At 45.8% G+C, this 26,326-nt stretch overlaps 1 protein-coding gene and 1 long non-coding RNA gene across 2 annotated transcripts in view; both read left to right on the top strand.

The window, feature by feature from the left end:
• The window catches only part of PHLPP1 (PH domain and leucine rich repeat protein phosphatase 1), a 213,351-nt gene extending 195,448 nt beyond the window's left edge, over positions 1–17,903 (top strand). Inside the window, exons 14-17 of the mRNA XM_082353754.1 lie at positions 2,958–3,062; positions 10,363–10,557; positions 12,990–13,218; positions 15,752–17,903. Of these exons, the coding sequence (XP_082209880.1) occupies positions 2,958–3,062; positions 10,363–10,557; positions 12,990–13,218; positions 15,752–16,912 (1,690 nt within the window). The 3' untranslated portion in view covers positions 16,913–17,903. The remainder of the gene's footprint in view (positions 1–2,957; positions 3,063–10,362; positions 10,558–12,989; positions 13,219–15,751) is intronic.
• Positions 17,904–20,931: 3,028 nt separating this feature from the next.
• The window catches only part of LOC309610666, a 164,649-nt gene continuing 159,254 nt past the window's right edge, over positions 20,932–26,326 (top strand). The window contains exon 1 of the long non-coding RNA XR_014234121.1: positions 20,932–26,252. This is a non-coding gene — a long non-coding RNA (uncharacterized lncRNA). The remainder of the gene's footprint in view (positions 26,253–26,326) is intronic.

Raw genomic sequence — 26,326 nt, 5'->3', positions numbered from 1 at the left:
AAGAATACATGGATTAGCAAAACCCGTTTGAAACCCGTTTTCATCTTTATAACGGGTAACTTTTTGAGTTTTTACAAATATGACATAATTTTATGGTAAAAATAATTATATAAAAATCTGTTAATAAATGGAAGTAGCTGTTTGGAGAAAAATAAAAGTTGAATTTTTATTGCACACCAACATAAATTCCAGCTAAATTAAAGAGTTAAATATGTAAAATGAAATAATTTTTAAAACTAAGAAGAAATCATATGGATATATTTACAAACCAGAAAAGGACTTTTTAGGCCAGAAAAGGGGGTGGGGGAAATCACAAAAGAAGTCAATATGTATAGAGTGGTTTTGATATTTATGTTATGTATATTTTTATATAAAAATACTTTTTTACATAAAAGTTTTAGATATCTATTCCAAAAGCTATCAAAGGTAAATCTAAAAGGCAAATGATAAACTGAGAAGAAACGTTGGCAAAAAATAAGAAAAATAAAAGCATTAATATTCTTAATAGAAAATGTTCTTATTGAGTCAGTAGTGATAAGTACTCACTCAAGCAGAAAATAAGTGAAGGACATTAACATTTAATAAACAAAGTATGGATAGTTACATGAAAAGATCATATTCAGCCTTATTAGTGTATCAAGGAAATATTAAATAAAATATTTAAATGATAACATTTTTCTCCCTCAAATTGGTGTTGATGGAGGGTCGTAAATCGATATAACTTTTTAAAAAAGCTTTTGGCCCTGTGTATCAAGCTTTTAAAAGTATTCATATACTTAGACCAAGGTTTTCTGTGGTAAAAATTTATTCTAAAAATTAATCAGAGATATGGTATTTATTTTAGGTACAGAGATAGTCATCAAGATATTTCTAATTAAATTTAGGATGAATATAAAATGACATGGAGAAATGTTCATGATGTAATTAGAAAAAAGATGCAAAACCATATATATAATAGAATGACCCCATTATTATATAGGCATAAGACAGTATCTGTTAAAATTCTCTACCAAAGGACATATGTTACTGGAGTGGCCAGAGCTACTACAGTGAAGCACATGTGTGCTCTCAGATTAAAAAAAAAATTGGTAACAGACAGTGAAATCATAACACTCTTAGGTAAAAACGTTACCCTCTGTTTAATATCTAGAAGGTTGTGGCTTCTTAATAACTTGGGAGAGTTTCCACATCTAATGTATTACTTGCTCTTTTAGAGGCTTGGCCTATTTGTTCTACATGAGGCAGGCTTAGGCCATATGGCAACTCTTCCGTGTGACTGAGCTCCGGCTCCCAGATTCCCTCAGACTAATTTCAAGATGTACGAGAGTTAACATCCAGGTCACTTCAGACAGCTGCTCGGTCACACTGTGTTCAGCTTGGCGGAAATGAGAGATTGCTGCTTCACTAGAAAGGATTATGGGGAAGTTTAAGGTATTTTTTTCTTTAATAATCAGGCTAGGAAATGGAATTATTTCTTTGAAGGCTCCCTGTTCTGTAAAGAGTATAAATGTCTTTAGAAAGGAGTCTTCCGTTTTTCTCCAGAACTCAGAAAGGTAGGAAAAATGTAGGGAGAACCTTAAGGTATGCCTTAAGAAACCCATTGCATTGCTTACCATTGTACGTGGATCAAATTTGGTACCAGGTCATATGGAAAGCAAACAACAGCAGACTATCTTTTTAAATACACCTTTTATTGATGGGTTTGAAAGGAGGATATATCGCCCTGCTGTAAAATGAGGTATTTGATTTTGAGGTTTTCTGTTGACACTACCTATGATTTTTATGTTTTTCAGCTTTTTTAGGATAAAGGAAAAGGTGAATGTTTTCTGGTAATTAAGAGTAGAAATTTTTCTTTAATGAAATATTTTTAAATTAAAAAGAAATTGCCACCAAATATTTCTAGAATCAAAGTGAATATTATTAGACATTGATTTACTTCTGAGTTGAATGGTTCTTAGGAAAGGTATTCAGTATTTATTATATTTTGGAGTTAATGAATGCCAACAGATAATTTAAATTCTTGGGCTCAGGACAAAATTGTTTAGGTGTTAAGAGATATACATAATTCTGTTTCTCTTGTTTAAGTAAGGGGGGAAAAAACTAGTGGCAATTTACAAATAGGGATTTATCTCACCATGTGGTAGGCGGCCTTTTAAAAACCTGCTTCACATCTGTATGACTTACTGTTTGTGAGCACTGAACGCTTTCTAGTAGGCTGGTTTTTAATGAACTGCATTTGAAGGTTTACTCTTTTAATATTTCTGTTTTGGGTCCTTTTGGACCACTTATAGCGTATGAGAGCTGAGGTGAGATAAGAATTTGTCTCCCAGTTTATTTATATGTAGTTAATGTGTAATTTATTGAATACACCTCATTTACTTCATAATTTTATGATATTGGTCTCAGCATGGTTGTGCAGGTGAGGAAAGAATTGGAAGCTTCAGGGGATAGCAAGTCCCCAGTAATATCTGTGACATATTTGAAGGGGTGATGTGGGCAGATACTGGATTTGAGGATGAGTGTTGCAGAATTCTCTCATATGATCCAAACACAGTACAGTCGTGGCTTGGGTTTCATTCTTTTCAAATCTGGGCTTCATGTTGTGAGAAGACACCTAACTTAATAGTTAAAGTTCCTTTTCTCAGGCCAAGGTTGAGAGCTGTCCCTTTCATCCCCAGGAGAGGGTAGCCATCTAGGGGTGGTGTGTGTGTGTGTGTGTGAAAGTGCCTAATAACTGACATTTGATGCTGATAAAACTAATTTTCATGCTCTGTATATATGCCCCTTTGTTTTCATTATGATGAGTAGCTAGTTCTTGTTGCTGATAAATATTTCAGACACATTAAACACAAATGGTAAGTACAGAGTGCTTAGGTGTTTTTCATTTCTCAGGTAAAGGTAGCAATTTGCACATGTTCTGTTTTACTGATTCCTGGCCCCTCCGTTTCTCTGGTTAGTAACATCCGCTGTTTCAAGATTGATCAGCCTTCGGGAGGCGATGCATCTGGAGCCCCAGCTGTATGGAGCCATGGCTACACCGAAGCCTCGGGGGTGAAAAACAAGTAAGTGGGGTGAAACTTTGGAGTGAGAACCGCCGCCCGCCCGCCCGCCTCCCTGCTTTAGTGGGGTAGAAGCCCAGTGCTAGCACACACTCTCCCCGTGTCACATTTATTTCAGCATGTTTCCCCAGAGTGAGGCCACCTCATGACTTAGGCTGGAACATTAGGCTAAGCCCTGCTTGGCATCACATACTCTCTCTTTGTGAGGATGTTGCTAGGATACGGTGTAACTGACACATTATATCTATGTGAGACTCCAGTGTTTGGAGAAGGCAGAAGTATTGAAATGCATCCCTGCTCCTTTGAAAAGCCCCTTTATCTTTCTCTGAAGCCTGTTTACCAAGCAAAACAGGGATAGTATTAAAGGAGTAGAAGTAGCCTTGATTGTCCATATTCGAGATCCCTTATGTTATTGACAGTCACTGTTTCTGTGGAGCTGTTTTTTACAGTCTAAATTTACCTTGTCAGGAGTTTGATGTCCATTCCCTGTAATGTCAGCTGCTTGTCTTGCCATCAGGTCTCGTCCATCTTAATTTCTTTTTCTTCCCTATTTTCACCAACCTTCCCTGTCTCAGATGCAGATGTTGATTTCTTGAGAATTGTAATCCAGCTCTTCAGGCTTGGTTGCTTCTTATGAAGGGGTGCTGATAATCAGTACTAGAAAAGCAAAGGATCCTATAAATTAGAATAGTCATAATTTAATTAGCTAAGGTATAAGAACAGAAAATATTGAGAGCAGGGGAAGAACAGGAAGCGGAGGATGATCCCATAATAGCTAACAGCATTCAACCCTGGGTGCACATTAGAATCAGTCAGGTGAGGAACTTTAAAGACCATTTTCCAGCCTAGGCCCGTTAAATCAGAATGCTTTAAAATCTCCCCCAGGTGATTCTAATGTGCATCCAGGATTGAGAACCACTGACTAGCTTGAATACCCTTCATGGAAAATAAAAGGTGGAATTGTGGTTGCCATGCTGACTGCTTTTCCTTGGGTCAGAAAACAGAATGAACTCACATTGTGCGTCTGACGCATTGATCCTGTCCTCTTTCCCTGAGAGTGTGCTTTGGCATATTAGAGAAGACGTAGTCCCCATTTCAACATCTCTGTTCCATTTGCCCCCCCCCAAAACAGGCAGAATAACCAGTTGTGTCTGGGCTCTGACTGCTTATTTCTATGTACTTTGTACTGTATATCATTATATTTGGGGGAGAGAGGAAGAAACTATACGTTCTTTGGAACACTCAAAGTTCCTTTTTAGAGATCTTTCTTTTTTTAGATTAAAAGATCTTCTGTCTTACTTATAAACACCAGTATGTGAAACTGCTCTCTAATTCCAGAACACTGATGTGAAATCCAAGATTGGTTTTTAAACCTCTCTGGATATTAAAATGTATTATCTACTCATGTATATTAATGAAGCAGTGACCAGTTAGGTATTTTTTCCTACATAAATCCCCCTTCCACAATTCCTTTTTAAAAAAATTTTTGCTATATTGAAGTGTAAGATAAACGGTAAGCATACAACTCTATGAATCGTCCTTAAGTGAACCAGCACCTAGATTGAAAAATAGAACATTACCAGCACCTCAGAAATCCCATGCCATCCCTGGCCCTCACTTAATTTTCCTTTGCTTTTTTACCCTTTGGTTTTGCCAGAAGAAGTTTCTCAAGAGTTTTCTTTTTGAATTGTGGATAAAGTAGATATATAAGCAAGAAGCTTGCTGCTTTGAAGGAAGGAGAGATCTGCAGTTGTCCCTGCCCCCAAATCTCAATAGACATCTATTCTCTTCTGTCCCTCCCACTTTCCCCTCTGGGTACTGGTGCTGTGTTGCCTCCCTATCAGGTCATTTCAGATCCTTTGGGAAAATCCAAGCAGGGAGCTGCAATCCTATAATTTAGGTTCTTCCTCAGACTAAAAAACAAACAGGAAGCTTCAGCGGAAAAAAAAAATCACCACTGTACTTTTAAAACACGTTATTTTTTTCATACCCCCTGCCTGATTCTTTCTAGCAAGGGGAGCCTACAGAGGAAGACAGAATTATAAGATGATTTAATATTATATAATTAAATTTTACTGTGCCACTAATTGTCATATAACTAGGGATGACTTTTTTTTTCTTTAATAAATGGAGGCAAGAATTTCAAAGTACTGAGGTAAGAGGCAGATTTCCTGGCTTTGAATCTGGGCTCTATACTTTTTTGCTATGTGACCTTGAGCAGTTACTCAGTCTCTCTTTAGCTTACTTTCCTCGTCAAAAATACTACTTGTCCTTATAGGGTTATTGTAAGGATCCACTGATTACATGCGTGAAGAACTTAGAATAACATGTGCCATATAGTAAACTCTATTTAAATGTTAGTTATTATTATCATTAATGATAATGATTATTACTATTGTTATTTATCCCCAAACTCCTTAAGATCAGGAATTATATTTTTAGGTTCATACCGCTGTTACCTAGCCATGATACATATTAGGTGCTTAATAACTTTTTTCTTTTCATTAATTTATATACAGTAATAAGGTATAATTTATATTCAACAAAATTCACCCTGTTTAGTGTACAGCTCTGCAAGTTTTGATGAAAGAGTATCATTGTGTAATCACCATTATAATCAGATTATAGAACAGTTCCTCAAAATGCCTCCATGCCCCTCTGTTGCAAATTCTTCTCCCCACTCCCAGCCCCTGGCAACTCCTGATCTGTTTTTTGTTCCATTAGTTTTGCCTTTTCTAGAATGTCATATAAATGGAATTATACAGTATATAGCCTTCTCAGTCTAGCTTCTTTCACTTAGCATCATGCATTTTAGATTCATTTGTGATGTTGCATGTGTTAGCAGTTTGTTCCTTGTTACTGCAGAGTATTATTCCATTGCGTGACTATGTTACAGTTTGTTTATCCATACACAACTTGAAGGATAAATTATTTAGATTGTTTCTATTTTTTAGCAAATACAAATACAAATCCCATAAACATATAAACCTGCATACAGGTTTTTGGGTGAACAAATGTTGTCATTTCTCTTGGGTGCATACCTATGAGAAAGATTGCTGAGTTGTTATGGTAAGTATATATTTAATTTTATAATAAACTGCCAAACTGTTTCCCAAAGTGGCTGTACCATTTTGCATTCCCAGCAGCAATGAATGAGAGTTCTCGTTCCTCCACATTCTCACCAGTACTTGTAAGATCAGGTGGTGGCAGTGGTGGTAGTGGTTTTGATCATTCTAATAGTGATATTTCATTGTGGTTTTAATGTTTATTTCCCTAGTGACTAATGATTGTTGATCATCTTTTCACATGCTTATCATCCATACCTATATCTTCTTTGGTGAGAATGTAATCTTTCACAATTAAATATGATGTTAAAAGTGTTTTTGTAGACTTCCTTTATCAAGTTAAGACAATTCGCTTCTATTCCTAGTTTGCTAAGAGTTTTTATAATGTGTATCAGATTTTGTCATAGGCTTTTTCTGCATCAATTGAGATGATCATATTTTTTCTTTCTTAGTCTGTTGATGTAGTGAATTACATTGATTTTAAAATGTCGAATCAGCCTTGCATTTTCAGGAAAAATTCCCCATGGTCATGATGTATTACCCTTTTTTATATGCTGCTGGATTCAGTTTTCTGGTAATTTGTTGAGCATGTCTGTATTCACAGATTAGCCTGTAGTTTTCCTTTCTTGTGGTGTCTATGTCTGGTTTTGGTATCAGGGTGATGCTGGCCTCATAGAATGAGTTGAGGAGTATTTCCTCTTCTTCAGTTTTCTGGAAGAGTTTGGAATTTATATTATTTCTTCCTTAAATGTTTGGTAGCATTTACTAATAAATCCCATCTGGGCCTGGAATTTTCTTTGGTTTATAACTAAACATACAATTTCTTTAATATAGGATTATCTCTTTCTTCTTGAATGAACTTTGGTAATTTATGTCTTTCAGAGAATTTATGCATTTTCATCTAGTTTTCAAATTTATTGGTGTAAACTTGATCATAATATTCCATTATTCTCCTTTTAATGTGTATAGGATCTGTAGTGATGATGTCTCTCCCCTCTCTCATTCCTGATATATTTGTCATTTGTCTGTTTATCCTGATCAAATTGGTTTGAGTTTTATCAGTTTTATTAATATTCTCAAAGAACCAGCTTTTGGTTTCATTGATTTTCCTGTTGTTTTCTGTTTTCTATTTCATTGACTTCTGCTTTTATTTTTATTATTTCCTTTCTGCTTGCTTTGGGTTTGTTTTGCTCTTAATTTTTTAGCTTCTTAAGGTAGAAGTTTAGGTCATTGATTTGGGCTTAAGGTATTAATATTCTATGCATTTAGAGCTATAAATTTCCTTCTAAGCAATTTTTCCAATATGGTTGGAGGTCATACTCTGAATCAGTTGAATCCTTTAAACTTACTGAGACATTTTCTGAACCAGAATATAGTTTATCTTGGTAAATACTCTGTGTGCATTTGGAAAAAATCTTGGGTAGGGTATCATTTAGATCAAGTTGGTTGATAATGTTGTTCAAGTCTTAAATATCCTTACTGATTTTCTGTCTACTTTTCCATCAGTGACTGAGAGACTATAACTATAGTTTTATCTGTTTCTCCTTGTAGTTCTCTCAGTTTTTGCTTCATGTATTTCCAAGCTCTGTTATTAGGTGCATAAACATTTAGAATGTTATAGCATTGTGATGAACTGACCCCTTTAACATTATGAAATGACTCTTTGTTTCTGTAATATTCTTTGTGCTGAAATATATTTTGTCTGATATTAATGTAGCTATTCCAGCTTTCTTTTGATTAGTGTTTAGCATAGTTGACCCTTGAACAACACGGGCGTCAAAAAACACAGTCAAAAGTCCACACGTAACTTTACATTCAGCCCTTTGTATCCGAGGTTCCACATCCGCAGATTTAACCAACCACAGATTGTGTAGTACTGTAGTAGTATTTAGAGGAAAAAAATCAGCATATAAGTGGACCTGCACAGCTTAAACCCATATTGTTCAAGGGTCCACTGTATATCATTTTTTATCCTTTTGCTTTTAAGCTATTTGTCTCTTTATTTTATTTATTTTTTTAATAAATCTAGATTTTTTTTTTTTAGTAAGTGTATTTCATTTATTTATTTGTTTGTTTATTTATTTATTTAGGCTGTGTTGTGTCTTCGTTGCTGCATGGGCTTTCTCTAGTTGCAGTGAGCGGGGGCTACTCTTTGTTGCGGTACGTGGGTTTCTCATTGCGGTGGCTTCTCTTGTTGCAGAGCTTGGGCTCTAGAGTGCAGGCTCAGTAGTTGTGGCGCACGGGCTTAGTTGCTCCATGGCATGTGGGATCTTCCCAGACCAGGGATCGAACCCATGTCCCCTGCATTGGCAGGCAGATTCTTAACCACTGTGCCACCAGGGAAGCCCCTGTCTCTTTATATTTAAAGTGTATTTCTTACAGGCAGTATTTAGTTAAATCTTGCTTTTTTATATAATCTGACTTTCTGTCTTTTTGGGTGGTGTTTAGACCATTTTTATATTTAATGAAGTTATTGATATGGTTAGGTTTAAATCTGCCAATTTACTAGTATTTGTTTTCTGCTTGTCTCATCTGTTCTTGATTCTCTCTTTCTCTTTTTCTTCATTCTTTCGGATTGAATATTTCTTATTCCATTTTATCTCCTTTATTCTTATTAGTTCTACTTGTGTGTGTGTGGTTTGTTTAGGGTTTATAGCATAACCTTTACCTTATTAATTAATAAGGTTTACCTTCAAGTAATATATCATTTCACATATATTATAAGAACCTTACATTGTGTACTTCCATTTCCCCTCTCCTAGTCTTTGTGCTCTTGTTGTCATATGTTTTACTTCTACTTTTGTTGTAAACCCCAGGATACATTGTTAAAATTTTTACTTTAAACAGTTATTCTAAAGTAGTGTTTCTCCACTTCAGTATTATTGACATTTTGAGCCAGATAATTCTTTGTTGTTGTGGGGCAGGGGAAGGAGGGGGGTGCCCTGTGCATCGTAGGATATTTAGCAGCACCCCTGGCCTCTACCCACTAAATGCCAATATTACCACCACTCACAATCGTTACAAGCCAAAATGTCTCCTGGGGGCAAAATGTCCCCCGTTGAGAACCACTGTTCTAAAGTGATTTTTAAAATAAGAAAAAGAAAATGTTTATATTTACTCACCTATTTGTCATTTCCAATACACTTCATTCTTTTATGTAGATCCAGATTTCCATCTGGTAGTATCATTTTCTTCTGTTTCATGTAGTTCCTTTTACATTTCTTGTAGTGGTTGTCTTTTATTTGTGCGTCTGAAAATGTCTTTTTTGCACCTTTACTTTTGAAAGCTGTTTTCACTGGTTTAGAAATCCAGGTTGACAGTTTCTTCCCATAAGTACTTTAAAGATGTTGCTCCGCTGTCTCCTGCACTGTTTCTGATGAGAACTCTGCTGTCATCCGTCCTTTGTTCCTCTGTAGGATATGTTGTTCTCAACTCCCCAAACCCCGCCTTTATCCCTGGTTTTCAGCAATTTGATTTTGATGTGCCTCAGTTAAGTTTTTTTACATGCTTTTACTTACTGTTTGTTGAGCTTCTTGTATCTGTAGGTTATAGTTTTCATCAGATTTGAAATATTTCCATCCATTGATTCTTCAAAACTTTTTTCTATCTGTCTCTCTTCTCTTTTGAAGACTCCAATCCCCTGTGCGATGGGCTGCTTGAAGTCATCTCACCACTTACTGATGCCCTGGCTTTCAATTTTTCTCCTAGTCTTTTATTCATTTTGGACAATTTATGGGACACAGTTACATTACTTGGAAACAGTCTGATTAAGTGGAGAGACTCTGCAGGCCTCTAGAGCGCCCTGTGCGGCTCTCCTCCCACCAGTATATACTTTTCCTGTACTTTTCCTAGTGTTTTAGTTGTTACTCCATTTTTGCTCCATGTGGAAGTTCTCCTTGATAAATGTTTTGTGAATGAATGTGAACATATGCATTCATAATCTGGTGTTATTTCCCATGCCTCCTACTGTCTTTCTTTCACTAGTATTTAAAAATAAAATCATCAGAAGAGAAGAGTGGGGGAAAGCCATGAAGCATAAATATGTGCTTATCATTTTTCTTCACTCACAGAAATTAGTTGATACAAATTAGCTGGGGTTAGTTTACCTATTCTTAATCTATGTGGAGTCAAGAAGAAAGGGACAAGACTGGATTAAGCAAATCTGAAAAAAACTCCGTTGGTTTGGGCATGGAGAAGAATGATGAGTCAACTTAGCACAAAGCATTCTTGCTTTGCAGGTTGTGTGTTGCAGCCCTGTCGGTGAATAACTTCCGTGACAACCGGGAGGCCCTGTATGGTGTATTTGATGGAGACCGGAACGTGGAGGTGCCCTACCTTCTCCAGTGTACCATGAGTGACATTTTGGCGGAAGAGCTGCAGAAAACAAAAAACGAAGAAGAATACATGGTCAATACGTTCATTGTTATGCAAAGGTAAAAACTTAGAGCACCTGCCCTGTGTTTTCTTGCTCTTCTTTGAGTGTTTGCCATCTGGTTAGAAAAACAGGTGTCCAGTCATCTCAAAGCCTGTTGTTGAATATGCGTGATTCAAGATGCATTCAGGCGATTTGGTTTTGCCCAAGTATCCGGGCTGGACTGTGTTCCGTTTGAGACACACTGATGTTCAGACAACTTTGTTGGAGGCCGAGTCAGTGACAGGAATTCAGTTTCTCCCAGAACCGGTCTCATAGGCCCGTCGTGATTCCATTTTTTCACCAGATCGTTTATGACACACTCCCCTCACCCCAAATCATGTGAGCGCCAGACACTCTTTAGACCTTCTGGCGTGTGGACTGCTCTTTGAAATGGACTGTTTTTCATCTCGGTTTGTTCCCCCTTACGAAACACTGTCACTGATTCAAGAAGTGCCAACCTTCGAGAACTTGAGATGGTCAAATTTTAGGCCAGGAGTTAAATCATTCTTCATATATTGTTTTTCCCCCTTTATTAAATGTTCAGTGTTACTAGTAGAATCCTAGGCCATTCCCTAGAGCTTTTGGTCACCGTGGAAGTTGTGGAATGTTGTTTCTAACTATGAGGGCTGCATGTTATGAGCATTCCCACATTCGAAGAATTGCTCGCTCTTTTGTCACTTTAAAGGCTTTGTAGGTTGTAAAGGAACTGCCTATTAATATTGTACTGCAAACACTTGCTCTTGTGGGACCAGGAAGTGGAGAGTGCTCTAAAGGTCATGGGAACAATGACTATCTTTTCTCTTTCTCTCCCTTTTCCCTGCCTTGATAATCTGCCAGAGGAAGTATCTTTGCAACAGGAGTAGAAAAAGTGTCTGCTAAGGAATGCTGGCCCAGAGAAGCCTTGAAAGTTCCCCTCAGTCATGAATACTCTTGAAGAGCTCATTAGAGGCAAGCCCAGTGGGGTTCTTTGCTGCTCGACTCACCTGTCTTTCAGATTCTCTAGTGGGCGTGTGCAGTTAATAATTGATGCTGATAACAGCTAATATTTAGTGAGCCCTTAATATATACCAGTCATTGTTCTAAATACCTTAATGCCATAAGGTATAAGACAGGGACATCTATCTACTTTGCTGTTTTGACCACCATCTTGTTTTAGGAAAAAAGCCAACACATTTCATATATACAGACACACGTAACACACACACACACCCTTCACACACTCCTAAGCGGTCTACTTTTTATAGACCCTCAAACACTGGATGAGAATTAAGAACTTAAGAGCCTCAGACTCTGATTACTAGCTGTACTTCTCACAAATACCATCCTAATTCCGGCTTTGCTGGGAGGAATCATTGTGCCTTTGACAGGAAGAAAGCAGTGCTGCCTTGGCAGGGCCTAAAGTCCAGTCTGGTCGTAGATGTGCAGAAGTTGGAGTTTAGAGACCCAGATTGTCAGCCCATCTCTAGGTCATTTGCTTGCCTCTTACTTTCCCTGTTGGTTAACAGGATGTGGGGTGTGTGGTGATCTTTTCAGTCCTCAGGAGAACTGTATGTTCTCTGTGCCTGACATCCTAATTTATGTGAACAGGCCGCCCTGGTTTCCATCGCTAGTGGTGCCCCTTGCCTACCCTAGACAGGCTCTGCCTTTGTAAACGGGGGCGTCTGTCCACCTTAACCTTTTGTACCACCCAGGATCCGTCTGGGAGGCACTGCCATCTGTGGGGCTTCTGAGAAGAGTTCTTACCTCCTTTTGATTGTTAGAACTTGCAGGTGTCTTGTGTATTCAATACGTGTATGGACTGCTGGTGAATAAAAGCACTTTGGAGCTTCATTACTAGAATGTCCTTTCTGTGAATATTCTAGAATAGACATCACTCATCTAGAAAGTCTGCACTGTATAGGACAAGAACATGAATGGTGCAGTACTTGAAAGCATGTCCCAGCAAACATCCTAATAAAGAGAGAGGGTGGTCAGGTAATTCTGAAGTGTCAGTGGGTGTAGTGTGTTCACACCTGCTCCTGTTAAGTGGTCACTCCGGCTGTCCTCTCTCGGGAGCAGAGGGGATTTAGAGAGGGGGATGAAGAGAGAAGCGGTCATTCCCGCTGTCTTTGGGGCACGCCGATACGGGAGTGGCAGGCTGGATGCAGCAGGATGAGGGCTCCTTTATTCCACAGCAGCTCCTTGGGTCTTTCGTGGTGAAGTGACACCTGCCCCAGTTGTGAGCAGACACCTCTCCGTGTGTGTGTGTGTGTGTGTGTGTGTGTGTGTGTGTGTGTGTGTGTCAGATTCCACAGGCTCTTTTCCTGAGTTGAGCAGTGCCTGCGTTGGTGAAAGAGGCCTGGTGGAGCCCCAAGTTCTGTTTTTCCTCCTAGCCCCGTCCAGTGGTACAGTCTGGCAAAACTACATGTGACGGGTGTGTGTGGGTTTTTACCCCATCTCTTCGTTTTCCAGGAAGCTTGGAACTGCTGGACAGAAACTTGGAGGTGCTGCTGTCCTTTGTCATATCAAGCATGACCCTGTGGACCCAGGAGGACCCTTCACCTTGACCTCTGCTAACGTGGGCAAGTGCCAAACGATTCTCTGTCGGAATGGGAAGCCGCTGCCTCTGTCCAGATCATATGTTATGAGCTGTGAGGAAGAACTGAAGAGAATCAAACGGCACAAGGCCATTATCACGGAGGTGAGGAAGAGGGATTTTCCTCAGGATGGGGGAGGACAGGGCCAGGGTCGTGGCAGAATCAGCCAGGGAGCATTTCCCGCCAAAGAACATTCTTTAAACATTGACGTTAAAATTCCAAATCCGTAGTATCGTAGAGCAAACTCTGTGTGTGATATGTCTGAAGACATTATAATATACAGAGTAATAAAATAGTTACCGACGGCCTCTCCGCACCGAGGGCTGTGCCGTGATACCATCTCATCCTCACAGCCGCTCTTCGGAGGCACTTCGGCGGGGGCTGAAGCCCCCAGCCCTGAAGTCACGCCGCTGGTCCTCCTGTCCTAGATCTGCTGCTTGCGGGCTACGACCTTTAAACCTGAAGCCTCAGACTCCTCCTCCGTAAAGTGGGCATGGCAGCGTATCTGTCCTGTCTTACGAGGCTCGTGTGCGTATCAGTGTAAATGTAACTAGTAGTGACTTTGGTTCATGCCTCCTGCTCCACTTGAGTAAGGCAGTGAGTGGTTCTCCGCCAGGGGCCGTTTCCCCCCGGCAGGACACTTGCTAACGTCCGAGGACACTGTTGTTGCCACAACAGAAAGGCTTGGGGCACGCAGCAGGGAGAAGCTAGGGAGGCCGCTAGGCACGCTACAGTGCGCGGGACAGCCCCACAGCAAAGACTGATTCGGCCCAAAATGTCAGGAGCGCCGCTGTTGAGAGACACTGGTGTCAGTCTTCGTTACAGAAGATTCCCTGTAGCGCAGCTCCCAGAATGGGCTGGAGGAACTGTGCCCCACTCACTAGCTCATCCTACAGTGTGGGTCACCTGCTGCGCTCCGGAAACGCGATGTGGGCTACAGGCGGGATCCCCGGAGACACACGTCTGCCCCCAGGAGGCGTCCAGTCGTGTGGACGAAAGCCCTGGAGGCATGTGTGGCTCAGGTAGACGGTGGTGAGCGTTTGCAGCTCGGTAGAGAAGGACTTTGACTCCCGGCAGGCTGTGACAAGGGCCGTGGGAAAGATGCAGACGGGATCCACCACGCGGGGCTGGCAGGGGAGGCCGCGCGCAGAATGTACTTCCCTGCTTGTTCTGAGAGCAGAGAGGATTCAAATGGACGCTAGACAGTCTCAGATGGGATTGAATGACACTATTAAACGTATTGAATTAAATGTTCAGCATTACACGATGCAAAGACTAACCATTTCTGCTACATAAATGCGTCACAGTTGGTGCTTCAGAGGTTTCTCCTGCTTTCTCTGCCTCCCTCTTCCTCACTTTGTCTGTATCGCTGCGTTGGTTTTTTTAATTTCCCTGCCTTGAGGTATGCCCCCCCCCACACACACACACGGACAAAATCATTGATTCTGATGTGGTGAGATCTTAAAGGGCTGGGCACAACAGCGAGGGTAATTTTTGCCAAATTCCACATTTTGGGGAAGAACAAATATATTAGGAGAATTAAGAGAGTTGAAAATTGTGCTTGAAGCCCCGCTTTAGTAATTTTACTTCGAATTGTGCTGCCTGCTTGTATGCGTGGTGGGATTGTCTGCCGAGCTGGGGGGCGCACTTCCCAAATGAAGGAACGTGGTAGGGTTGGGAAGGGAGTGGGTATTCTCCGGAAGAAACACTTGCTTCGAGGGAGATGGTTAGACCATCACTATTCCCTCATCCCAGACACACATAAAAGTTGTCCTAATGGAGCCTCCTCTGGAAAAGGTGTTAAAAATAGGGGCATGTAGAGGCACGTCCTAGACCCGAGAACCTCAAACTTGAAGAATAAAGAATAGAGCAGGTACACCCTGGGGTTATCTCCCCTCCTCTCCTCCAGCTTCAGAGTAAAGGCTTTTTATTGGCAAGTGGTCTGAAACTTTGGTTTGTGGTTTAAGTGGCGTGAACTCGGCTGGACTGAAGCAGGAGGCTTTGTCGTCTCCATTTGCTGCCAGGAAAGCGAGTTCAGGCAAGCGGTAGGAGCTGGCACTTCTCCTTAAGCATCTACCTCTCCAAATGCGATCAGTCGTACCCAGCTAGTCACCCCAAGATTTTCCCACCAATTGTTTTTAACCTTCTTACGTTTAAAACAGTGCCTCTCCCCTCACTTCTGGACCTTCAGACATTCCCGGCCCGATGGTTGATGTGCTTTGGGGAGTGACCTAAGATTCCGGGCGTTATCTGGAAGGCACCTGCCTCGGGGGCTGCTCGGCACCGGCTCATTCAGCCAGGCTCTTCCTCTCGGGACCCCCGTGGGTTCCAGGAGGCGCTAATCAGCCATGTTGCTGTGTCAGATGATGGTCTGCTTTGGAGATAGACGGGTCCCAATAAAGGGAGTAACTGAGATACTTTCCATTTGTCCCTCCTGCTTCTTACCTGCCCCGGGCTTCTGCCCCAGGGTTCTGATGACAGGTGGGCAAGAACCACTCCCAGGAGGGTGGGCAGCCCCTTCCCCTGTGGACCGCGTGTCACGCTCCGGTGGTCCCCCAGGCAGGAGGCCCCAGGGAAGCCACACGTCGCCCCGCGTGCTCCGTGGTAACGTCTGTTTGGAAACCCCTCTTCTTCCAGGATGGCAAAGTGAACGGAGTGACCGAGTCCACGCGCATCCTGGGCTACACGTTCCTGCACCCCAGCGTGGTGCCCCGCCCCCACGTGCAGTCCGTGGCCCTGACCCCGCAGGACGAGTTCTTCATCCTGGGCAGCAAGGGCCTGTGGGACAGCCTGTCCATCGAGGAGGCCGTGGGGGCCGTGCGCAACGTCCCCGACGCCCTGGCCGCCGCCAAGAAGCTGTGCACGCTGGCGCAGAGCTACGGCTGCCGCGAGAGCGTCAGCGCCGTGGTGGTGCAGCTCAGCGTCCCCGAGGACAGCTTCTGCTGCTGCGAGCTCGGCGCCGGCGGGCCCGTGCCGCCGCCCAGCCCCGGCACCTTCCCGCCCTCCGTCAGCATGGTCATCAAGGAGCGGCCCGCCGACGGGCTGGGCGTGCCGTCGTCCAGCAGCGGCCTGGCCTCGGAGATGAGCAGCGAGCTGTCCACGTCCGAGATGAGCAGCGAGGTGGGGTCCACGGCCTCGGACGAGCCCCCGCCGGGCGCCCTGAGCGAGAGCAGCCCCGCCTGCCCCAGCGAGCCGCGCTGCTCGCTGCACCCCGCCTGCCCGTCCAGCTCCTTCCAGCGCCAGCTGTCCAGCGCCACCTTCTCCAGCGCCTTCTCCGACAACGGCCTCGACAGCGATGACGAAGAGCCCATCGAGGGCGTCTTCACCAACGGCAGCCGGGTGGAGGTGGAGGTGGACATCCACTGCGGCCGCGCCAAGGAGGAGGGGAGGCAGCAGCCCCTGCTGCAGCTGCCGGCCGAGGCCAGCGACGAGGGCATCGTCATCAGCGCCAACGAGGACGAGCCGGCCCTGCCCCGCAGGGCGGACTGTGCCGCCGTGGGGACCATGGGGCGCCGGCGGGCTAACGGCTCCGTGGCGCCCCAGGAACGGAGCCACAACGTGATAGAGGTGGCCACGGACGCGCCTCTCCGCAAGCCGGGGGGCTATTTTGCAGCCCCGGCTCAGCCGGATCCTGATGATCAGTTCATCATTCCCCCGGAGCTGGAGGAGGAGGTCAAAGAGATCATGAAACACCAGCAGCCGCCGCCGCCGCCGCCGCCCTCACAGCTCCACGTGCAGCCGCCGCCGCGGCAGTGTCTGGTGGACCAGCTGCCGGACTCCTGTGACACACCGCTATGACCCACCGCGCGCTGCTTCAAAATAAACTAACCAACAAAGGCTGAGTTGCCAGAGCCTCCCGGGCTCCCATTAAACCAGGGGTTTACTCCACGCCCTTCTCCCAGACGCTTTCCCAGCCTGTCTTTGCAGCCAGTCTGTAGGGTCCCCTTCTGTTGGTCATTTTTTAAAAAATAATTACCACTTTTCTTCTCGTGATGCTGTACCAATATGATTTAAATTTGTTAACTTCTTCCCCTAACATATCAGATGTGTAAAGACAAAGAACAAAAGGTTTAATATATTACAGAGAAACAGTTAATGTAATACTTTTTAAAGTGGCTTTGTGTTTTGTTTGTCTGGAAGGCAGGGCAGGTTGCCAGTGCTAAATGATTTAATAATACTGTAATTCTGTATTTCTTTGCGGGAGGCGGGGGGAAGCCTTTTTTTTTTGTCTTGAAAATGATAGACATTTGTAGAATATGGAGACTAACTCCTAGGAGTTGCTTTACTCTGTCAGGTGACCTAAGTCACTGGGATTCACTAATTTTCTCTGAGAGAACAGTTGATTGAAAAATTTCTATTGTAAATAGCTCAGTGTTGTATAGTGATGCTTCACATGTTTTGTAGTTTTGGCATAAGGGACTAAACAACTGACTTCCCTCCCCTCCCCCTCTGACACACCTTCCCGCCCACACCCCCGCCTCCCCCCACCTTTTTAATTCACTGAATGATGAGCCTGAGCGTTGCTAAGAGCATTGCTGTTCAAATAAGGTGGACCTTAGGCCACTGGAAACGAACCTGCACCCGAGGGGCCTCAGACCCTTTTTCTTCCTCTCCTGTTCCCACCCAGCCTCTTTTGCAGACACTTTTTAATTGTGTTCCTTAATGCTGCCACAATCAGCATGATTGTATAGAATTCAGTTAGATCATTTACATACCAAGAGTTATATTAAAGCAGAATGCACAAATGAACATGTCATTTTTGTTATAATAAATATAAAATTTCCAAGTATTGGACCCATCTGCTTTTGTCTTAAGAGCCAGATGTGTCTTGCAGATGATGACACCCAGCTTGGGTTTGGAATGAATGCATGTCACTTTGGGGTCATCAGATATTTCCGACTTTGATTTTTTTTTGAAGGGAAAATACCCAACAGGTTAACCTACATTGAACGAACGTAGTGAAATCAACCCTGTGGTTAACAATACGCGTAGCTGGTCTTACAGCCTTTCTGTTTCTTCTTGTTATTGTGTCGGGTAGATGGTAAAAGGGGAATAGATGAGGTTGCAGAGAGGAGATCCCTGGAAAACTCCCAGAAACCAAATTGGTTTCCAGTTCTCTCAAGGCCCCTCAGTCACCTGGACATGTTAATAGATCTTTTTATAAAAATTGGAGTATAGTTGATTAACAATGTACACCGGAGCTGGTTGCCTCGCTCTCTACCCCTAGCAGAAATAATGTCAGTGCAGTGGGGTCCACTAGGAAATCCCGTATTCCTAGCTGACTTACTGGCCCCATTTACAGATTCTAGTGCCCCACCCCTCCCCGCCAACCCTGCATCTTGTGAACCGTGTTTTGGAGATGCTGCAGGTCTTCTCTCTTGTCTCATGTGGACCAGCTTCCCAGGTAGAATGGTTTTCCTTCTTCAGATCTGCCCTCCAGTGGTACCTGGCTGGTTCAGTGACAGGACATGGCAACTAGTCTTTCTTGTAGACTCGGTAATGGGCTGTCCGTCCCCTCGCTGGGTGGCCAGATCAGAGGACGTCCGTTGTCTTGGTGACGTCCGTTCTTCATTCCGTGTCAGGCTACTTGTACACCGTGTACTTTGAAAACCACTAAGGCTGTGGAAGAAGATTGAGCTCCTCTCAGCCCCATAAGGGACCCAGTGACCAAGGGACGAGACTGCCCAAGCCCGGGCAGAGCTCTCTGCTCTAGAGCCGGAGCAAAACCATCTCAGGATCCCTGCGCCCAGCCCCACCCCCCAGCACCTGGCCGCCCAGTCGCCCCTCTGCTCCAGGCGGATCGGAGCAGACTTGAGAGGCTCTGGGTTTTCACCCCGGAAGCCTTAGTCACTACAGAAGATCTGGGCTGGCTCTCTGACCTCCTCGGTGCCTAAATCCCCTGTGGACAGGGCTCACCGGTTGCCTTGCGCGGGGCCTGCCCAGACGGTCAGTGTGGCTCCGATTCCACGGCAGCTCCCTTCCAGAGGAGCCAACACTTCCGCCCTGAGCATGGCCAACAGAGGCAGCAATAATTTGAGGAGTCCACGATGGGTCCCACAGCAACTGCTTGTGCCAGGGGCAGCCGCTGGGCCCAGCAAGTCCCAGGTGGGGACTCACCTCACGTCCTAACGTGTGTGGCTGACTGGGAGAAGGCGCACAGGCCTGGCGCTGCTGTTCTCCTAAGGCCGCCAGTTCAGTGAGTGCTTGCTTCTCAGTTTCTTAGACCATTCAGTCACATTGAGCACGTGCCGCATATAAGGTACTATGGAGATAAAGGACAAACCTTTGCCCTTTGGGAGCTTGGGGTAAATAGGCATGTGGGTGAAAAGTAAGAGATGAGCACATACGAAGCGGCTAAAGATGCGGAGACCTACTACTGGGCCTCCTTGCTCTTGCCTAGGGGCCTCCCAGTTATTGCCTGAGGAGGAGTTTCTTTTCACTTCTGCTCAGCAAGGTAGCATCTAATAATGTACGCAGAACTGCTTATAAAACTGTGAAGTGCTTAATTGAAGATTCCTCAAAGCCACGGGATCTCCAGGGTGAGTATGAGGGGGAAGGGCATCCCCCAGCCCCACCCCACACTCTGTCCTTCCTGCTGGGAAGGCCAGCGAATTGGGAAAGGGCTGGCGGGTGGGTGGGTAAGAGGTTGGAAGCTCTGACGGGGCTCGCAGCCTTGCTAATAGACTCAGAGCTCCCTACCGAGGACCCTGGAAGTTGCTTGGTGTTGGATCAGCCACAGGCTGCCACGTGTGTGCCCACAGAATAGTGGCTTTCCAGAGGGCACCAGAGCCAGGCTCCGGAGCCCCGACTCCCAATCTGACCTGGTTTCTCTCCATTGCTTTTGTCACAGCACCACCTGCTGGTGAGATTAGATTTTGGGTGGAAATGGGCATGACTCTTGGTCTTTCTCTTGCCCCTCTTCCAAAAGAAAGTTTCAGTTACTTTCATTCCTAGACACCTGACAGAAAGCAATCTCCAGCACTGTTACGTAGTCAGAGAAATATTAGGGACACTGACGTGCAGACATATCAAGATGTGTAGCCGGAATCATAGCATTGACCTGGGAGAGAGGAAGTCAGTCTCCAACATCCATCTAATTCTCCATTCCCCACAGGGAAAAATAAATAAAACTCCCTAACATGGCTTGGATCTGATAGGGCAACACCAGCTCATTGCTGGCACTGCCCAACGGGGAGAAAGAACCATTCCCACGCGAACACTCATCAGAAGGCACTTTGAATTGACTCTGACACGTCAGGAAACAGAATTTTTGTACAGTGTGGGGTTGTGGTATCTGCCCTCCCTTCCTCCCAACCACGTAATTTGTAGATAGTAAAGCCTTATGTAAGTGGAAGTATTGTCATTGTTGTAAGTAAAGAACTAAGGGTGGTCAGATAGAAAATAATTGGGAACACAGCAAAAGTAGTTTTTTACATTAAAAACTCCCAGAGAGGGAAAAAAACAAAAACTCCTAGGAAACATCTGTTGGAACTGTTACAGGAGGGAGGGGTGATGTCATGGTAGAAAAAAATAGGCTTTCCTCATTTCTTGCCATTGAATTTCATTTTCTTTCAGTTCATCCCCCCAAAACGCATTTTGTGCAAACGGATCTGTGCAAACTTTATTTCCCTATTGTTGTTCACCTGTTGTGAACTGATTCCTGTTGCTGCGTCTTTGAAAGATGGCTCTCAAGCTTGTCCCCTCACCCCACCCTTAGCAAAATCGCAACCAAGTTCAGACTTAGCTTGGCAGATCCACTGCCCTGATCGGTAACAAAGCAGGAACTACATCTAGCAGACGAAGCTTTGGGCGAACTACATCTAGCAGACGAAGCTTTGGGCGAGTGAGAGGAAGCAAGCTTCACAGCCACCTCACACCCACCCGATTCACCATGTCCGTCGCGCCACGCGTTTAGGAAGCACCAGCCAGAGCCGCCGCTGTGCTCAGCTCTGGGCCCTGCCCAGGACCACAAATGCAGCGGGGCTTGGGTGCCACGGTGGCTGTGCTGACCTCCTGAGGTCTTGGTCTCGGCCAGGTGAGGGCAGACTACAGGCCCTACATGTTGCCCCCTGCCTTCTAGAAGACTAAGGTTGAACCTTGACAGGAGGAAAGGGGCCAAGGGGTCCCCGAGGCCGCCTTCCACTTTTCAGGCTGTGCAGTAAAGTAAAAAGCCACGCTGTCCCCTGCCCTGAATTTAAGGACCCATAAACAAGTGCTGCTTTTGTTGGGCTCCAGTTCATTAGTCCTTTCATTTTCTTCTAAATCAGAAACACAATGTTCTATCCGGTTCAAAGGGGGAAGGGCAGAACACGTGGAGAATTTTCTCCCCTCTGCTTATGACTAGAACTTCTCCCATTGTCATTCTTCTCTTTTTCTAAAGCTGTGGAAGTAAAACTGGCTTCAGACTGAAATTTCAAGTACTTTTCTAGTCATTACTATTTCTTAGGTCTTATTCCAATAAACTGAACTTCCCCCTAATTCCTAATCTTATCTATTGGAAGAAAGTTGAAATGGCAACTAAGATCATTTTCCTAAATGGTGCAACTCCAGCTGTTGCCTTTTCCTGAACTCATTTACAGGTCATTTGCCTTTCTGAGTCTTTAAGAAAACTGTTTTGCAGTTAACGTTTGGAGGCTCTTTTTTTTTTTTTTAATGTGGACCATTTTTAAAGTCTTTATTGAATTTGTTACAATATTGCTTCTGTTTTATGGTTTGGTTTTTTGGCCCCGAGGCATGTGGGATCTTAGCTTCCCAACCAGGGATCGAACCCGCACCCCCTGCATTGGAAGGCAAAGTCTTAACCACTGGACCGCCAGGGAAGTCCCATTTGGAGGTTCTTAAGTCAGTTTTCCACTTAACAGAAATTGCCCTGTAAGCCAGGAATAAATCATGCACGCAAAATAAAGTCTTTTGTTTGTTTGATGGTCTACAATGCATTTTAAGAACTACTCAAATACTCCTTTTCCTAGAGCGTTTCAGTAGGTTAAAGATAGTTCATTGAAATGTGGCCCACCCCTGCTTATCCTAAGCACAATCACCCCCACTGTTTCCTCAGGAGCTGAAACCACCATCTCTCACAGGTAAACCCACAGGACTTTTTTCCTGGAAACTTCATTAGGCATGTATTTCAATGCTGTCTGCAAATAATTAGCATATACCCTTCATGTAAACATTTTTGAGTCCTCCAGCTTTCAAATTTAAAATCTCATCATGATATTCCTTAGATTACAACATGTTGGGTTTTGTCTTCACTCCTTTTCTGTTACCAACACATGTTCTAAGGGATGAGACGCTGCGTGTTGGGGAAAGAAAGGGCCACGGGCAGGAAAGCCCTAGCCCACCTGTGTGACCACAGTGGCACCTCTCCTGTCCATTTCCATCCATTCTGAGCATCGTGGGGCAGGAATGATCTCGAGAGTTCACCCAGTGCCCACTTCTAGGCAGAATCCAAACTGTTGCTCTGCTGAGTGGAATTTTATTTTTTCCAAAGATAGAGGCTCTCTGACCTCCTTCATAAACTGTTGACCACCTACAGGCAGAAGTTGAGTCCCCACTCTGTGCAGAAGTGCCAGGGTGGGCGGAGCACAGTGAGAGGCCCACAAGGAGGAAAAATAAAGCACGTTTTAAAAGATGACGCTACTGGACTTCCCTGGTGGTGCAGTGGTTAAGAATCCGCCTCCCAATGCGGGGGACACGGGTTCGAGCCCTGGTCCGGGAAGATCCCACATGCCACGGAGCAACTAAGCCCGTGCGCCACAACTACTGAGCCTGCACTCTAGAGCCCACGAGCCACAACTACTGAAGCCCGCGCGCCTAGAGCCCGTGCTCTGCAACAAGAGAAGCCACTGCAATGAGAAGCCCACGCACCGCAACGAAGAGTAGCCCCCGCTCGCCGCAACTAGAGAAAGCCCGTGCGCAGCAACGAAGACCCAACGCAGCCAAAAATAAATAAATAAATTTTAAAAAAAGATGACGCTACTACTGCAGAGACCCACATAACCAAGAATGCAGGGAGACGGAGTGGGTCTCCAGGTCTGAGATCGCAAAGGGCCAACCCCAAGCTCGGAATTGTCTGTAAATCCCAGCCCCGCAGGGTGGTCACTGAGATCCAGCGCTGTGAGGAGTTCTTCCCGTCCACCAGCGGCCTTCAAACGTTCCTGCCGTGACTTCCTGAGGGATGATACTGACTTCCCACCTCCAGTGAACAAAGAAGGGGGAAGGGCCCACCTGCCACCAGCTGCTCCTCATTAACGCCCAGCTCGGATTCCTTCCTGCAATGGAAAGCCAGTAATAACCTTGACCGCTTCCACCCTAGGAGCCTTGCCACAGAGCCTCTTCCAAGTGTGCTGAGCGCAGAGGGTGCAAGGATAGAGCAGATGTACGCTGGGCCTGCTTTTACAGAGCTTTGAAGACTCAAACTCTTGGGACGGAAAAGAACAGAAAGACCAATGCTCCTTTGCTCTGCCCATCAAACACCATCAGAACCATTTCCTAGCTGTTTTTCTCCAATAGGCAGGGTTTTATTTTGAGCAACTTTGAATTCTACACACCTGTGGAAGATAGACACAGCAGCTGTCTCTAGCACGCTGACCTCAGAGCTCCCTCTGCTTCACGTTTAATTCCTTTTCTGCAACCCATCCCCTGGTACCATACCTGAGATACACACGCCCATTTGTTTGAAAAAAAAAAAAAAATGTTTGCAGCCTTTTCCCCTCCACTCCAGCACACTGGGGATGGGCCTCACTCACTTGCAGATGCACAGGGCTCTCCACATCCAGGGCTGAAGATGGGTCCCTTGGCCTCCACTGGAAATCGCTGACTTGTTACTTTAGCGGGGCTTCTGCTACAAGCCGCCTCAAGATGTCCAAGCGCCTGTCCTAGAGATGAGTCCAGCCCTCCCCCTTTTCGCTTCCAGCTGGGCCAGAAATAAAACCACTGGTTCATGCAGATGGCGCCCTGCCTACTGTTTGCAACTTCCAGCCGCCTCCATCCCTTCGGTCCTGGCCTCCGCCCCTCGCCTCTCCTCCCCATTCACGCCCTCCCTCCCAGCCGTTCAGCTGCCCTGGTCTGGCTGCTGCTCACCGCGATCACCGTGGCGGGAGGGAGGATGGGGCTGGACGTTGCAGCGGCTGCCACAGCCGATCACTGCCTTGTTCAACCCCTCCGCTTTGGCCCCCATCCCTCTTGCTTGGCCTCTGAGCCGGCTATAACTGCTGCTTCTCCGCCACAGTTTGCAGGCTCTTCTGCCAGATCCTAAGAGATGGGTTCCGCGCTCCTCCCTTCACCTCTCACTCTCACTCAAGGCTCGTCCCGGGGGCGCTCATCGTCCCCCCCCCACCGCCCATGTCCACACCGCCTCCTGGACACCTCCCTCGCAGGACTCAGGCGCCACAAACCCAACGTACCTCAAACCTGCACCTCCTGCAAGCCCGACGCTGGCAGAACCTGTCATCGGTCACCAAGTCCTGTCAGTTCTACTTCCTAAACCCTCCTGGTGGAGGAGATGGACAGTGAATAAGCACATCTTTAAAAATGAACATGATTATTTCAGATGTAAAAAAAAAAAGTGAAGAAAACAGAAGAGGAAAATGGAATCAAGAATGATATTTGACCTAAAACCTGATGAAAGGAAGACAATTAGGATCTGGAGGCAGAAAATTTCAAGCAGAGGAAACTGCAAGGTCAAAGCCCCGGGGTGGGGACCGCGAGTGTTGGGATATTAGGGGAGGGGCCCTTATCAGCTTCCCTCCTCCTTGCCCTGGCTCTGAACCAAAGGCGAAATAAGACAGCAATAAGCAGAAGGGGCAGAAAGGTCACCTTTACTGCTTAACGCTGACAATGGAGAATGCGGGCTGTGTCACTGGGTGAGGGGGCTGCCGACTACGGAGCCCCCTCAGCAGGCAGCCGCTAGGCGGAGGCGGAAGCCCTCAGGGCTCTGGGGCAGAGAGCGCCCCCTGGGGGCGGGGAGGAAGCTGAGAACGCGGCTCCCGAGGGGGCGGGGCGCGGGCTGCGCATGCTCAGTGTGTCCTCTCAGACTCCCGCGAGGGAACGCTGGCACCGCCCTGCAAGACGCGTCCCGGGGCTGCAAGCCTGGCGTCCTCAGGCTGGCGGCGTGGTTAGAGCTCGGGAACCCAGGGCCGGAGGGTGTGAGATGAGGCCGCAGACCTCGGCCAAGGCCAGGGGGCTGAGAGAGAAGATCTCGTCTTCCAGGAGGTTGGCGCAAGCCAGGTGCTTACTAAACAGTTTCTCAAGGGTCCTCACGCTCAGGCGCCGTCCGCTCGGCCTGAGCCCTCCGGCCCCCGACGCGCAGCTGTGCGCCTCGCGCCGCGGCCTCTGGGCCCCATCCCTGCATTTCCCGTGCGATGCAATCACCGTAAACGTCCACCCAGTAATGGACGAAAATCCCAATTCGCCTGATTTCAAACATTTGGAAACTGCCTCCTGTAAGTCCTCTCACACTGGTCACGCTTGGGGTCCGGGTTTTTGACTGGGAATTTGTGGCCCCAGCGCTGTGTCCCTGAGTCGGGACTGGCCTGGGTGGCTTTTGAGCAGCACAGGGACTCGGCCTTTACTGGACAGGGAGTCGCTCTTCCCCAGGCCCCCGAGGCTGAGGTGTGTGGGCGGCGGCGGGAGGAGGAGAATCACCGGAAGTTCAGGATTATCACCCGCTCTCCCCAAGAGACTCCCAGGAGGTCCGCTCAGCCTCCGCCAACTCCTACCTGGCCCCGGGGACCTGAGAGCAGGAGGGAAGAGCTTTTTAAGCCAGGGCCGAAATCCGGCCTTCCTCTGGGTGGCTTTGGACGTGTGGATTCATTTATTTTCTCCTCTGCTTCTATTTTGCAGCGCTTTCACCCAGGGTTGTGAGAAAGAAATTCAGGGGTGCCCGCCGTGGTGATCTCTCTGACGGAGTGAGAACCAGAACTAACTACGAGTTTCTGATACTCAGCAAAATGTTACTTTTCTCCCTGGATTGATGAACGTGACTCGTGTTAATTCAGCTATTGGCAGGAGCTGCAAGGTCGCGCGGGGCATTACGGTTTCGCTGGTCTGCAGAGAGTCCCTTCCCTTCGGTGCGGAGAGACCCCTTCCCTGTTTGAGTCCTGCTTTTGGCCCTTCAAGCGGCAGCGCGTTGGCACAGGTATGAGGTGGAACCCTTTTCAGCTGTTTGGGCGGACTAGACATCGGCTGCATCCCCACATTTCCTCTGGTTGA

This window comes from Balaenoptera borealis (genome assembly GCF_965194805.1).
Source record: "Balaenoptera borealis genome assembly, chromosome: 14".
In the NCBI taxonomy this organism is placed as follows: Eukaryota; Metazoa; Chordata; class Mammalia; order Artiodactyla; family Balaenopteridae; genus Balaenoptera; species Balaenoptera borealis.
The sequence above is the reverse complement of the archived record's forward strand: the minus strand, read 5'-3'. Positions and strand labels throughout refer to the sequence as shown.